Source organism: Elephantulus edwardii, unplaced genomic scaffold (assembly GCF_000299155.1).
Source record: "Elephantulus edwardii isolate Elephantulus edwardi_28Jun2011 unplaced genomic scaffold, EleEdw1.0 scaffold00128, whole genome shotgun sequence".
Classification (NCBI taxonomy): Eukaryota; Metazoa; Chordata; class Mammalia; order Macroscelidea; family Macroscelididae; genus Elephantulus; species Elephantulus edwardii.
In genome coordinates this window covers 1,898,633-1,915,068 of record NW_006399878.1, presented here as the reverse complement: position 1 = coordinate 1,915,068, position 16,436 = coordinate 1,898,633, and the positions used below count along the sequence as shown (strand labels likewise).

Below are 16,436 nucleotides of genomic sequence, written 5' to 3'. Positions count from 1 at the left end.
GAGTTTAGGGCTGTTGTACATAGGGTCGCTGTGAGTCGCACGGCACATAACAACATTACGAATCAGATCATTTTGCATATTACTTTGACAATCATATCCTTGATTTGAGGACATTTTTTATTTAGTGACCTGTTCTATGTGTCAGTCATAGTAATTAAGATGGCTTCTCTCCCAGCCCACACAACTACCATGATTTTTATGCAGAATGGGTGAAAGTAGAAAGACTTCAGAAGCCTAACAAAAAAACTGAGAACCTAAATTTGATACAAAGAAGTCCTGACTTGTATTCTTGCCTTTGAAATATAGAGGAAGGTTGGATCAAGATACGATATTATTCTAACAATAAATTGATATTATTGCTGTCAAGTCAATTACGACTCCTAGCAATCCTACGTACAATACATCTGAAACCTATGCCATCTATCTCTGATACACCTAAACCATTTCTATAGCCACTGTGCCAGTCTGTCTCATCAAAGGCCTTCCTCAAAGATTACAAGGTAAAGGGAACTCTGTTAGATACCAAGTGGGATTATGGAAGATGTCTGTTTAAATAGGTGTATATGTACTTCTTCCATCTCAAGTTCCATCCAGTTACCTCCTGATTCTGAACAGAGCAACTACTTTAATCTGGAGTTTATAGGTAGTTAGGGTACATGGTTCTGCCGCATCTTTTCACAGAGTGTCAAGAGAAAAGATCGGAATTCCATTATTTTTGAAGGTTGGTTAGAAGAAATCTTTGTGACCCTATTTTGCATTCTTTCTTCCTCCCTAAGAGTAACACTTTCTCCAGCAAAGAAGTAGTAAAGGAAGTCTTTTCTCACAGTGTTGATTAAAAATTGACAATTTTTTACCAGATCATTCCTTGACCATAGGAATGTGAATCTTTTGGTACTTAGAGAATGAGCTAGCACCTGGGTCCAGCTGTATGGATAAATAGTTCACGTAGTAGGGACTCGGCACTAAATCATCGACACAGAACCAGATAAGTAGAATGGTGAATCCCGGTAAAACATTATGATTGAAGAAATGACACAATCTTAACAAAATAATGACATAAAACAGATTTAGTTAGAACACTTAAAAATAATTTAGACCTAGAATAAATGACTTTCACAGTTAAGGTTAATTAAATCCCTAATTGTTTTTGCTAGGGGCCATTAAGTTGACTGTGACGCATAGTGATCCTAAGAACAACAGATAAGAACCTTGCCCTATTTTACTCCATCTTCACTATCTCTTTCACTGTCAAGTTTTTTTCAGTCTATTTTGTTGAGGCTCTTTCTCACTGACCCTCCAGCATAATGTCACTATGTGAGATGAAATTTCATTATGCTTGTCTCTAAGGAGTACCCTATTTGCACTCCCTCCCAAAATAACCTTGTTTGTTCTTTTGGTAGTCTGTGAAATATGAATGTGTTGGTTCATTTTCTGTCATCCTTTATTCATTGTTCAACTTTCAGATACCTAGGAAATGATAGAAAATCCGTGGCTTGGCTTAGGCACAACTTGCTCTTTGATGTGACATCCTTACTCATTAGCACTTTGGAGAGGTACTTGACAGCAAATTTTCCTCAATGCAACATGCCATCACTTGATCTCTTCACTGCTGTTATGATAAATATGGCTCCATGTAAAATGATATGCTTGACAACTTGAATCTTTTTTTTTCTCTATAATGATATTTCCTATTGATCCCAGTGTTAAGTATCTTGTTTTCTTGATGTTGAGATGTAACCCATACTGAAAGTCCTTTATCGTCTTCAGTTAATCTTTCATGCAGCATAAAACCATAATGCACACTTTTCCTGATCTTAAATGGTGCAGTGTCTTCATTGTTTTGTTTTAACAGCTGCTTCTATAGTTTAAGTTTATAGATTTTGCATAAGAACAATTAAGTGTTCTGAAATTCCCATTGCTCTCAGTATTAGTCATAATTTGTTATGGTTTACTATGTGAAATGTCTTGTCATAATCAGTAAAGCACAGACATCTTTCTGGCAATTACTTTGTTATATTCTGGTGATTTTTGTGCTGGTCTGATGCTGGAAGATATGCCACTCGTATTTCAAATATCACCAAGGTCACCCGTGGTGGACAATTTTCAAATGGGGACGGGGGTTAGACTAAGTCATACTAAGAAGCATGATTGGCTGTCCACTTGTGAAATAACAGACCTTCAAAAAACCTTTGAAGGCACTTAAAATGCAATTGGGATAAAGCTGACTCCTCAAAGCGTAGAGTCTACTATACTATCATGCTGGATGGAGTAAAATTTTCAACTAATGAAGGACTTTTCATTTGCTAATATAAGGAGGAGAAACAGTTGCAGGCATCCATTTATAACTGGAATGTGGGATATACAAAATAATAATAAAATTGGGAGTTGTCAAAAGTGAATAGAAATGCATAAAAATCAACGTCTTTGGTACAGTGAGTTCAGTTGGACTGGCATTGACCATTTTGAATGAAACACTAGCTGGGAATGACAAATTCAAGAATGATTTTCCATTCATTATCAATAAGAACTCTTCAGTATCTGCACTGAAGTACAATGCTGTGAGTGATAGGATACTTACCCAGACATATTTACATACATAAACAAGGAAGATCTGTTCATACAACTATTGTTCAAATATACATATCAACCACAATAGCCAAATCTGAAGAGATTGAGGATTTCTATCAATATTTGCAATTTGAAATTGATCAGACATACAATCAAGATGCATTCGTAATAGTTGGTGACTGGAATGCATAATTAGAAACAAAGAAGATGAATTGGTAATTGAAAATAAGACCTTACCAACAAAAATGAGATTGTAGATTTAATGATTCAGTTTTGTCCTATCAGTGATATATTAATTGCAAATACTTTGAAAAAGAACCAACACCCATAAACCACAACTATACACATGAACTTTATCAAATAGACTACATAAGAATTATATTTCATACCTCTGTGGAAAAAGATACCAGAGAAGGTCAATATCAACAGTCAAAACCAGGGCAAGGAGACTATGGAACAAACCATAAACTGTTCTTACACAAATCAAATTGTAGTTGGACAAAATGAAAGCAAGTCTGTGAGAATCATAATATGACTTTGAATGTATCACAAATGAGTTTGAAAACCATCTCTATGTACTTGATACATTGAACACTAATAACCAAAACTTGGTATTGTGGGACAATACCAAGGACATCACAAATGAAAAAAAAAGTCATTACAAAGACAAGAAAATACTAAAATGGATGTAATAGAGACTGGAATTTGCTTTGGAATGAAAAGAAGCCAAAAAAAGGAATGGTGAAGTAAGAGAGCTCAATAGATTTCAAAGAGCCTTTCTGGAGGACAGAAGCAAAGTGTTCTAAATAAGTGTGCAAAGTACAACAGTAAAAAAAAAAACCAAGTAGGAAGAACATGCTCAGCTTTTCTCAAGCCAAAGTACTGAAGATCAAATTTAAGCTCAAGTTGCCATAAAGAAGGACTTTGTAAACAAAATCTTGAGCATCAAACGAAGGTGAAAGGAATACACAGAGTTATTGTACCAAAAAATAATGACTTGTCACTCACCTACTTCAGCAAGTATCAGCATACTATCAAAAACCAGTCAGTGGTAAAGAAGGATAGAGTTCAAGTAGCATTGACAGCAATAGTAAAGGAGGACGGAGTTCAAGTAGCACTGAAAACATTGACAAAAAAAACCCCAAAAACAACACTCTAGAAATTGATGAAATATCATGTGAGGTGTTTTATGAAGCAGATGTACCCACCGTTAATTGGAAGAGGGCTGCCATCTAACTGCAAGACATCCATATTTGTTCCTATTCCCAAGGATGATCCAACAGTATGTAAATTACATGCAACACCATTAATTGTCATATGCAACTAAAGTTTTGAAGATTATGGAAAATAACAGTATATCAAGAGGTAACTGCCAGAAATTCAAGCTGGATTTAGTAGAGCCTGTGAAACAGGATAAAACATGGCTAATGTTGGGTGGATTTGGGCTGAAAACAAAGAAACCTTAATTTTAGTGGTTTAAAGGGTAAAGAATATATTGTTTCACAGAGCAAAATATACCAAGAGATAACATCAGGAGGAATAAAGTTAGAGGATTTAAGACAAATCGTAGGGATCTGATGCACTAGGTTCCATAGGAAGAAAATAAAAAATAGGTGGAGAACCAATAACAAAGGGTCATCTTTTTTGTTGAAGATTTGACTAGCTTCAAACAGCTGACGTGTAGTAGGGGTAGGGGAAGCATTATGTTTATTTGGTAAAACTATAAAGGAAATGCCAAATAAAAGGTAAAACTCCAAAACTTTAAGAATGAAAAAAAACCAAAACCCATATAACACCCCAAACCCAACAAGAAGTTGCATACAGATAAAAAGAATCAAGTAGATAATCTTACTCAGAACTCAGGAACAGAAAATGGGCTAGCATCTATACAGTGCTAAAAGATGACTGCAACTCAACAACCCCCCACCAGTTAAGATATTCTTTACTTCTCAGTGAACAAAAGATAATTTGTGTGCACTGTCTGCATAAAGTACCTGAGTAGAAGTACAGAAATAATGATCAGAATAAGAGACCTTTTATAAAGGGAATAACAAAAAAAGCAGTAGCTTAATAATAAAGGCAGATCACTCTCACTTATTAATATAAGCTCAAAATAAAATAGCCAGCTCTACTGGTGTGTTTAAAGAATAATGTATCAGGATTTATTAAACTTGTCAGCATAATTTATTACAGCAATAAGTATGTTACAAAAGCTTTGTAATTGGAGTAGTACATTAAATAATATTTTAAATCATTCCTAAAGAAAATTTCAAGTTCAGTAGGCACGCAAAAAGGCAATTTTTTAAGTATTTTTTAAAATACTAGCAAAAAATATTAGCTAAAGAAATTAGATGACACTTGACAATAAGTCAGAATTGACTCAACAGCAGTTTTCTTTGGGTTCTTTTTAAAGTGCTAAAAAAAAACCCCACTTAAGAGGCTTAATATCAAAAGTAAGAAAATAGGTCCCCTCTATCATAATCATCATTTTACCTTGTTCAGGAATCATTATGAGAAGCAGAATGATTACTTGAAATATAAGGAAAGAAATTTCTGTATATCTTCAAAGGATATATTTGTGTAAAAAAAATCCAGTAAAACAAAGATTCTCACCACTGGACCAAATGGCAGCACCATGATAGATGGAGACGAGATTGAGATTGTCAACACTTAAAGCTTGCTCAGGTACACAATCAAATTTTTGGAACCAACCAAGAAATCAAAAGACAAATTGGGTTAGGAAAGTCTGCTGTTGAGGACCTACCTCTCCAGAGTGCTAAAGAGCAAAGATGTCAGTGTAGAGACTAAGGTGTGCCTGGTCCAGGTAACAATCTTTGCCGTTACTTGCTATGCATCAGATAGTTGAGCAGTGAATAGGATGACAGAAGAATTGATGCCTTTTAGTGGGTGGTACTAGGGGAAAGTATTGAACATATCATGGACTGCCAAGCGAAAAAACAAATCTGTCCTGGAGAGGGTGAAACCAAGGTGCTCTCTAGAGGCAAAGGTTTTGAAGCTCCATTGCACTTATGTTGGCATGTTGTCAGGAGAGTCCAGTCCTTGTAGAAAGTCATCATGTTTGGGAAGGTAGAGGAAGACCCCAGATGAGATGCATTAACACAGTGACTAGAGTATGACTGTCTCAGATAGGGTCACTCTGAGTCACAAGCAACTTGATGGCACATAACAAGTTAAATGGCTGCTTATTTAAAAAATGCAAATATCTTTCTCTATTACAACAAAAAATAAGGAGCTCTGGTAACCTAGTGGTATGAAACTACACTGCAATCCTGAAGGCATACAGTTCAAGGCCACCAGAGGCTCCATCAGAGAGGATGAGCTGTCTCCTCCCATATGATTAATTGCCTCTGAAAACCTGCCAGAGGGTCAGCTATGGATCAGTTCCAACTCTGGTACACTACAATAACAATAACATAACAAAAAAGAAGAAATGAAAATGGGTGGAAATAGTCTCTTATTTTAAGAGCAAAATAGAGACTTAGAAATCTTAGTAGAATATATGTGTAACGTGGGAATAGATAAGATTCTTTAAACCAAGACCTGTAACATAAAACCTATAAAAAGGAAGATATATTTTACTAATTAATTTCTATTGCTCTTGCTCATATTTTGGATAATTTATTTCCTAATTTGAAAAAATGGTTTTCAGTCTGATTGAGAATTTGAGTTGTTTAAATACTACCATACAGTTTCAATTGGACATATTCATTTAAAGAGGCTCAGAAGACAAGTATATTAGAATTTATAAACTTGACTCTGGTCGTTCCAAAATGTAGTGCCAAAGAGAACTCTAAGTTATGTTATTTACTGTTTTGTATTATATAAAGGATTGATAGCTAAACTCATATTAACTAGAATGACTGCTACTGTTTCACTCTGGAAATAAATTTCCCTTTCAACTTAAGTTACTTGGAACTGGTAACACTGATAATGCTGTGACTTTTTTCTTTTAAACTCAAGGATATGAAAGTGCCAGTATGTCAAGCACATGTGAACCTTGCAAAAGTAGGAATAGACATTCAGCCCAGACTGAAGAACCTGTTCAAGCAAAAATATTCAGCAGAAAGAATCATGAGCAGCTGGAAAAAATAATAAAATATAGTAGGTCAACAGAAATATCTTCAGGTATGTGGGGCTTTTTATTTAACTTGCGTGTTTTATCTTAACATTTCAAATAAGTCTCTTGAATTCTGTATCTTGTATTCTGTGCAGAGCTTTGTAGTAGATATTACAGTACATAGTCCTTGCTGTCCAGAAATCTAAGCTAGAAATACTTGTATTTAGGTGCCATGACAGCCAATTTTGACACTTTATAAAATGTATTATTAATACGTTGCCACACACTTTTTAAATTGATGACCGTGCTTAGAAACACATTTGCCGTCATTTGAGGCAACGTGTTAACAAAAGAATTAGTGACATTATTGTGGACTTCTCATTTATAATTTTGAAGCTCTTAATTGAGTAAGAATTGATATAAAATCCTAATCCTTTGCTTAAAACTTTTCCTTTTATTATGACTACAGAGTGGAATTTGAATGCACTAATGTAGGCTGTCTGACTCTCTCAGAGAGTAACTCAGAGATGAATCTTTCCAAACTCATCTCTCACTTGAACTTTATTCTTCCCTTAGTGTTGAACTAAAATTTATCAATAGCTATCATACTGTTTTTCACTTCCACAATTCTTTTCTGCCTTACGTCCCTTTTGCCTTTCATAAAGTTTGTTCTCTGATAGACTCTTAAATAAAATCTTACTTCTGGAAATCTGAGATTACAGCCTAAATTAAGTTGAGGTAAAATCCCTTTTTTCCTTTTTGTATCCATTTTAACATGTATAAACATATTTTGCTGCCCATATCCCACCCATAATACAGTATTTATCTGTTTAAGTATATCACTCCTTTGAGTAGTTTGCAGCCAAGAACTACTACCTTTTCATATTTGTGTCTTAAATATTACTTAATAATAATAATACATACTGGGGTTTTCAGTTGATGTAATATATAAGGTAAATAATACCTCATATAAAACATGCTAAAGTCTAGAGTTAATTGAAAAATATAGAACCATGTGTACTTGGCAGTATTTTAATTTAAATAAGTACTTGTAATTTTTTGGTTTATTATATAATAAGTGCAATCTCAAGGGGAGAGATAGTAGATAGAAATCTAGACAGTACTCAGTTTTTGTTTAGATTGTTCATGAAAATTATAGTAACTACTTTTTGTATCAAATTTTCCTGTTAACAGATGACCAGCCCTTCTCCTGACCTTCAGAATCCTGTGAATTGGTTTTGTTTTCACTTTAGGGAAATGAGGAAATGTGATCTTGTTGATTTTTTTTTTTTCCCCCGGTATTAAAATAGACCAGTAATGCAAACTGGTATATCTTCTCTGGACAGTGTTAGATCGTGTCCTGTAACTCATTAATTATACTTTTCAGAATCTATCTAAACACAAGAAAAAGCTTCCATTATGGTGCTCTTTGAACACTGTGATACTATGTTTAAATGAAAATTGAAAAGAAATCAAATTGCAATTCCTTTCACTATCCTCTTTAAATAATTTTATATTTTCTAAAACTTTTATCATGCGTATGTTTGGTAATCAGAAAGAAAATAGATTTATTTGTATTTTGTAGCATCTTCTTCAAGATCATGCAACTAGGTAGTGGCCCAGATAAATTTTAAATTCTGGTTTTACTCTTAAATCTAGGATCCTTTTGGAAAAATTCTTTGGTTACCCAAACTTTAGGACTTTACCAAAAATTTTAACTTTTTTTATCATTTCATTGCCTTTATCAAATTGTGTTCTCCCCATAGTATAAACTGTTGAGTGAGAGTTACCTAAATAGTTGGTAATTAACTATAGTACTTCAGACATTATTGTCACTTAGAAAAATACAGTAACTTTGGTAAATTAAGAAAAAAAATTGTGTGACTAGTATATGTATCTACTTTTATGTATATTTACATTGTCACGTGCTGAAGATTTCTTTATAATTGTAATTATTCCTTTACAACTTTTATAACGTGGTAATTTTTATTCATAGTTAACTGAAGTATAATATGTATGACTGCCAGTATGGAATTACACAGTTATCTTCTTGAATTGGGAGTTATGGAAAATTCTAAGTTTGACTAATAGAAGTGTATTATTATAGTCATCTGTCACATTAATAAAAGTTTATAAACCTATGGAGATTTTCCCATCTGATAAAGGGTTTTTTTAGCGAGCTGAACCTGCTTGTAATAACGTTTCCATTCAGGTAAACAGTTTAAAAGAAATTTGCTTATTTCTTTTTTTTTGTTTTTTCATTCACTGATTCATATTATAGACCCTGTCTTTACTGCTCATACACATTTTATGTTCATCCTTATGTCTGCCCTTTCCTACAGCACATGCTAGGAGAATACTACAGCAGTCTAACAGAAATGCATGCAATGAAGCGCCAGGTAACAATCTTAGTTTTGGTGTCCACATATTGTTAATTTTTCCATAGGTCCTAAAGTCCTTTTTCCCCTCTCTAATTAATTATTAATCTAATGATTATTTTTTTAAGATTTAGTTTAGCTTATATGTGTTGTTTCATCACTACTATAAAGAAAATTCACACTCATAAAAATTATTTATATAACTTGACAAAATTGGCTGCTTTTCTTGCTTTCATTTTCTGTTAGTTTGTATAACATAGCCAGAATATGCATATGAATAATAAAATCCTCTTTGTTATTTAGAATTTGATTTCAAGTTAGTTGATATTTTCTAAATGCCTAAAAGCATAAACATTTTAAGGAACAAAATATATAGTTCTTTTTATTCCTGACTCTGATTTACATGATATTACATATTATTTGTTTTATAGTTTTCTTATTTTTCATTAGTGATAACATCTAGTTTGTTTGTTTTTTATTATTTTACTTTATTACTTTGTGTGTACCATCAAATCGGATCTGACTGGTACAGGAGGAGATTGTCCCTCCTTCTCCAGCAGATCATCTGGTGGATTTGAACCGTGTACCTCTGGGATTGCAGTGCAGCTTCCTGCCACTAGGCCACCAGAGCTCCCCAATATCTAGTTTTTAAAAATAAATAAATATGACATACAAAGACTGACAGGATATTGTGGAGAATTACAAAGACCCCTAAATGATGACTTTTTAAAATTGTTTTTAGGGTTGCCATGTGTCGTAATTGACTTGAAGCTGCTAAAAACAATAATTGAAACTTGTTGATGGAGAGCATTCCTTTCACATTTTCTTTTGAAATCATTTGAATGATTTAGAATGAAGACTGTCCTTTAGTTCCTTTTATAGCTATATGTGAATAAAAATAAAAAACCTGCTGTGAACCTTTAGAGGAATCAAAGAGACAAAGAATTAAAACTGACAAACTGAATGTATCAGTAGTACTTCCAAAAGAAAAGAACTATGAAACTGGAGAGAATTAAACCCAGATAAGAGTCAGAGCAGCTTCATGCACATCAGGGATTTATCTAACCTAAATGAATTAAATTCAATATAAGAAGAAATGGATACTTCCTGACTGCTGTGGAGAGGGAGAAAGCATATGTTTGGTATAATTCCTTATGTATGGATAATTTAATCTTCATAGCTACGTAATTTGGAATGATAATCATATTACAGTGATTTTAAAACTGTCATTAAAATATGCTCTCTTTGATGTATGTTTGGAGCTTTGAAAACTGTTAAGAATTTAATATCTATTGCTTCACTGTTTACCCTCTTAACTGTCTGAAGCAAGAGACAAGTTGTGCTTTTCTTTTTCCTAATACTATTTTATACTTGAGAGAATTAAGAACTGCCTCTGATAACCCAGTGGAGGGTCATCTGTGAGTCCGTTCAGACTCAACAACACACAAGATGATGTTATTACTTAGCTAATGTTGGCAGAAGGAACCCTTCCTGGAGGAAAAACATCATAATGGGTAAGATAGAAGGTCAGAGAAACAGAGGAAGACCCTCAACAAAATGGTTTGGCACATTGCCTGGAACAGGCAATCCTATCAGAGATCATGAGGATGGCTTAGGATAAGAAGGGTTCAGGTTTATCATTCATAGGGTTGCCATGTGTTGTAATTGACTTGAAGCTGCTAAAAACAATTGAAACTTGTTGATGGAGAGCATTCCTTTCATACTTTCTTTTCCTACTCACAAAAAGAATTAAAATGCATTTTCACATTTACTTAATAGCACAATGTGGTAAAATACACATTTTCTTTATTGGAATCTGGTCATTGATTACTATGAGATCTTAATTTTTATGTGCCTCCACCATTGTTCTATAAAATTACAGCATTCAGTAGCTCAAAGAGCCATTTGGTATTGGTTGGTTGGTTGGTTTGGTTTATTTCCCCCCTATAGAAAACCCAAAAATGGAAACAATTTTGATTTGTACTCTTAAAATATATACCTTTAAGAATGATAAGTCTGTATAATTAACAAATACTTAAGGCATTGTAAAGAATTGTAGTTAGGTAAAAGAGTCATGGGTTCTATGAAACAGAAAAGTTAAATCGCTGCCTCTTCTGTAAAAAACTAGTTACTGTCAAATCAGTTGCAACTTAAGGTGACCTCCTATATGTCAGAGTAGAACTATATATACTGCATAGTGTTTTCAGTGGCAGATGTTTTGAAAATCGACTCCTAGACCTTTTGTTCTGAAACTCCACAGAATGATAAGACCACTACTGCCCCTTTGGCCAAGCATATTAACTGTCTGTATTGCCTAGTAACTCCAATCTAGCTTTTATACTATGTTTGTAAATATGACACTGTAGTGAAGTTGCCTTATTTTATTACAATTAAAAGTTCAGTTTTTTTCATTTGTATAACATTTACATGCTTTCATTATATATATAGGCAAAGAACTCTGATGGCATAAAGTGTTATGTTGTGCTGATAACTGATAGGTCAGAATTTCAAAGCTAGAAGCTGCTTGGAGAGAGAGAGATTTACAACCTCAGTATCACAACGTAGGGTCACTGTGAGTTGGAATCAACTCAGTGGTGATGAGTTTGGTTTGTTCTTGAATACCATAGAGTCAGAACTGACCTGTGGTAGCTGACCCCTGATAGGTTTTCAGAGGCAGTTGAGCACATGCGAGATTGCCCATCTTTTTCCTGCAGAGCAGCTGGTGAATTTAAACTGTGTGCCTTAAACTAGGCCACCAGAACACCCTATGGGTTTGATTTGATTTAGTTAGACCTAAATAGTAGCTCTGGTGGCCTAGTGGTAAGAAACTGCATTGCAATCCCAAAAGCATATGGTTCAAATCCAATAGCTGCTCCTGGAAGAAGGATGGCCAATTTCCGGTCATGTAATTAATTGTCTCTGAAACCCACTAGAGGGTTAACTATGGGTTAGTTCCAACTCAGTGGTATGCAACAACAAATAGTAGCTACCATGACAATATTCAGTTTGGTTTCAGCATTAACAAAATGAAACATTTTCCTTTTCTGTAAAAAGGATTAAACTTACAAAAAAAAAATTTGGCAGTCCCCGCCTATGTCATTAACTACCTCTGAAAACTCACAAGAGGGTCTATCAGCTATGCAGCTCTTTGGTATGCAACAACAACAAAGCTTATTTCAGCTAAGTGTTAAAGGATTGTCACTGATTATTCCTATGAGGTGTATGAACATTCCTAAATATTTTAAGTTGAGAAAAAATTATATTCTAAGAAGTGCTGTTTGGTAATGTTATATGTTGTGTATATAAATGTTTCCTTAAAAGACAGTATTTCTGATTCTTTTTGAAGAAAAAGAGAAAAGATTCTCTTCCTTTTAAAACCTTGAAATAGAATTGTGTTTAAGATTTTTAAGTAACTTAAATTTGAAAGTAACAGTACAATTTAATAATGAGATATTTAATCCATATTGATTTTCAAGTGTTTTATATCTTCCAGAAACTGGGAGTGATTTTTCCTTGTTTGAAGCTTTGCGAGATACTATTTATTCTGAAGTAGCAACATTAATTTCTCAAAATGAGTCTCGTCCACATTTTCTTATTGAACTCTTCCATGAGCTTCAGCTACTTAATACAGATTACTTGAGGCAAAGAGCTTTATATGCATTGCAGGTATCTAGTACTTAACACACTTTCCCCCACCTTTTAATTTAATTCCCTTAGTTCATTATTATATGTAGTTCGTTCTTAGACTACAGTACTTGTCCCATACATATTTTTATTTGATTTTTTTATATTTAACATTTCTATTGGTAAAGAGTTGCACTGCCAAGTCAAAGGCATTCAAATCTACCAGCTGCTCCATGGGACAAAGATGGACAGTCTTCTCCTGTGTGATTAGCTGCCTCTGAAAACCCTCTGGAGGGTCAGTTATGGGTCGGTTCTGACTCAGTCATACATAACAACAAGAAATAGCTTTCAGATAAAATATCTGAAAACTTTTTCAGTTTTTTTATCTTTATTGTTATTCTAGTAATTTTTCACAGTTAATCTAAAGGATGATAGATTTGTCCATCTACTTCTGCTATTAAATGTATAATAAAAATTGTACTGAAATTTATGTTTTATAAATAACCATTTTATTTCTTATTCAGGACATAGTATCCAGACATATTTCTGAGAACCATGAAAAAAAAGGAGAAAATGTGAAGTCAGTGAATTCTGGTACTTGGATAGCATCAAATTCAGAACTTACTCCCAGTGAAAGTCTTGCAACTACTGATGATGTAAGCTGATAAATGACTCAAATATAGAGATAATTTCACTGTGCACTAATAAAAAGTTAAATGTGGTCACACAGTGTGGCTGCATGTAATATATTTGAGTTTGGACTTTCATAATATCTCCAGTGTCATTTACATTTTTATTTTGAGAGAAGATATAAAATTCAGTTAAAAGATGGCAGTGACACCAATAAACCTCCCCCCCCCCCCGCCAAAAAATAAAGGTAAATAAGGTCTAAAATAACCATATTTATAGCCATAATGTCCAAGCTGGGGATAGACTCGTAACAGACAATTTAGTATTTCATGGGTTTATTCAAGACAATCGGTAACAAGAATGTTGTATATAATGTCAAGTAAGAACCAACACATAGCTGACCCTCCAGTGGGTTATCTTTCTCCTATGGAGCAGCTGACGTTCTTGAACCACATGCCTTGGGGTTGGCAGTGCAACTCCTTACCACTGAGTCACCAGAGCTCCCTAGAAACAAGATACCAATTGTTAAATATCCTTAACTAAATAAATACAAAATAGTTTCTGTTTTTTGAAATAATAAGAAACCAGATATAAAAAATTACTCTAGGGGAAAAAGAAGGAACTTATATTTTTCCTTGTTTTTTGCTAGTTCCTTCAGAGCAATTTGAACTTCCTTCTTCATCACCTCAGGCTCTTGCTTATATGTTACTTTATGAAATTCTTCTATGTCAGCCAATTCCTTCTGATACAGTGACTCTGTGTACTCCTTACATCTTCTTTTAATGCTTCCTGGATCATTTAACATTCTACCCAGAGTATCCTTGAGTATCACCATCCGTGGCTTAAATTTGGTTTTTCAACTCCTTCAGCTCAAGAAACACTGAGTGAGTTCGGCCCCACTAAGCTACCAGAGCTCCTCAAATAAAAATTAGTCTACGTAATTTACCCTTCTTGGATTAATCATTATACCTTTTTGAAAATTACATACTCATATTTATGGAAGGTAAAAAGTGGTCTAGCTTTATGCATAAAATACAGGTGATCATGAGGTTATATTAAAATGTGTCTGGAACTCTAAATTTTGTATGCTTCTTATTTATTATATGTTGCCAGTAGCAGTTTTTGAAAATTGACCTATGATTTAAGATGAAGTTAGCTTTATGAAGTTATACAATTAAATAAAATTTAAAAATATAGTACTGCCTGATAACTAATATAAATCATGCATTTAATACTACTATAATTTTTCTATATTTATTATTTTTTAAATTCATTTTTGCACATCTTTTCCCTCCCCAGTCCACTCCACAATGCACCCCTTGTTCTAGATTGCTATCATACATATAGTGCGTAATTTTATACTCCTTTCATACAGTTCTCCCTCTCATCTGTTCTAATGCAGTGTTCCTTATCTGTCTTTATACACTCTCTCCCTAACCCACCCATATCTGTCCTGTTTTATAACAGCAATGTTACATAGTATTTGTCCTTTTATGACAGATATTCATTCAGCATAATATCCTCCTGCCTCCCCTATGTTGTGTAATGTTTTATTTCCCTATTTTTCAGTGCTGGGTAGTATTCCATTGTGTGATTGTACCATAATCTTTCCATCCATTCATTTGTTAATGGGCCCTTGGGTTGCTTCCTTCTCTTTGCTATTGTGAATAACGCAGCAGTAAACGCTGATGTGATCACATCTGTTTGAGATGTGGCTCTGGTTTCTTTAGTGTATATTCTCAGTAATGGAATGGCTAGGTCAAGTGGTATTTCTGTTTCCAATTTTTTTAGAAAGTACGAGACCACCTTTTATAGTTGTACCATTTTACATTCCCACTAGCGGTGAGTAAGAGTTCCAATTTCTCCACAAGCTTGCCAGCATTTATTTCCTGCTCTGTTGAACTTTGCTTTTGTTGCTGAGGTGAGATGATAGCTCATAGTTGGTTTTTAATATTACTTTTAAATAAGTGAATCTCTTGCAAAATTTAAATTCAGCATTACTGTCAACAATTCCTGCTTTCTTGATGCCAGTTGATCAGCCACACCGCACCTTCCAATGTTAATTCACAAACCTAAAAATTGTTAGTCAGTAGAACTTTCTACAATAATGGAATTCTTCTGTATCTGCACTAATATTATAGCTAAAAGCTACCCATATATCTGTGGAGTATTTGAAATGGAGCAGATGCATTAATTACTACTGTATAGATGAATTAATTATGGTATTATTTTTTTCAATTAATTTACTGTATTTTACATTAACATTGACAATATTTCATTTAACCATTCATACGTATAAAGAGTGTAACCTTTTTTAGGGAGCTCTAGTGGCATAGTGAAGCTGTGCTATATTTCCAGAGACACCCAGTTTGTATCCACCAGGCGCTCTGCGGGAGAAGGAAGGGCAGTCGCCTCCCATATGAATAACTGCCTCTGAAAACCCACTGGAGGGTCAGCTTTGGGTCATTTCTGACTTAATGGCACACAACAACAACAACAACAATCTTTATATTGTAATGTCACTTATTTTACCATGTCTGTGTAGTTCTTTCTTCCATTCATCCCACTATCCTCTTCCATACTGCTTTCTGAGTTTTATCCTGGACAGGTGCTACTCTTATAATTAAACTTACATATGACCAGTAGTTACTGCATTGGACAAACCCACAATCTCATTTTCAGTACTTCTGTCTAGACCAAGGCTCTTTTGATCTATATCCATATGATTCTTTAAGTATTTGTTGTCTAGAATGCTTGAAGGAATAAATTATTACAGATTTACAGATGTTTCTAACAGGCAGGAACATTGCAGACTGAGTAAAAAAGTCTTCATAACTAGGAACCTGTAAGGAAGTGAAGACTAAAATGGGCATCTGGGAATTACAAGTCAAGGAGAGTGGAAGAATGGAACTTAGGAAAAGGAAGAAATGCTTTACAATTTTATTTAACCCTAAATATTTTGCACAGGGAAGAATTCAAGATACTGAAGAGTTGAATAGAAGATTTCAAAAGGCAGCACAGGATGACAAAGCAAAATATTACAGTGAAATGTGCAAGGAGTGGGAGTCAGAAAATCGAAAGGGCTGAACTCGCTCAGCATATCTTAAGCTCAAGGAACTGAAGAACAAATTCAAACCTCGAGTTGCTATAATCAAGGA

The 16,436-nt window shown here is 34.1% G+C and overlaps 1 protein-coding gene across 1 annotated transcript in view; it reads left to right on the top strand.

Moving 5' to 3' along the window:
- PCM1 (pericentriolar material 1) overlaps positions 1 to 16,436 on the top strand; it is a 161,684-nt gene that overhangs the window by 96,013 nt on the left and 49,235 nt on the right. Inside the window, exons 23-25 of the mRNA XM_006893547.1 lie at positions 6,550 to 6,714; positions 12,518 to 12,690; positions 13,173 to 13,304. Coding sequence (XP_006893609.1) covers positions 6,550 to 6,714; positions 12,518 to 12,690; positions 13,173 to 13,304 — 470 coding nt within the window. The remainder of the gene's footprint in view (positions 1 to 6,549; positions 6,715 to 12,517; positions 12,691 to 13,172; positions 13,305 to 16,436) is intronic.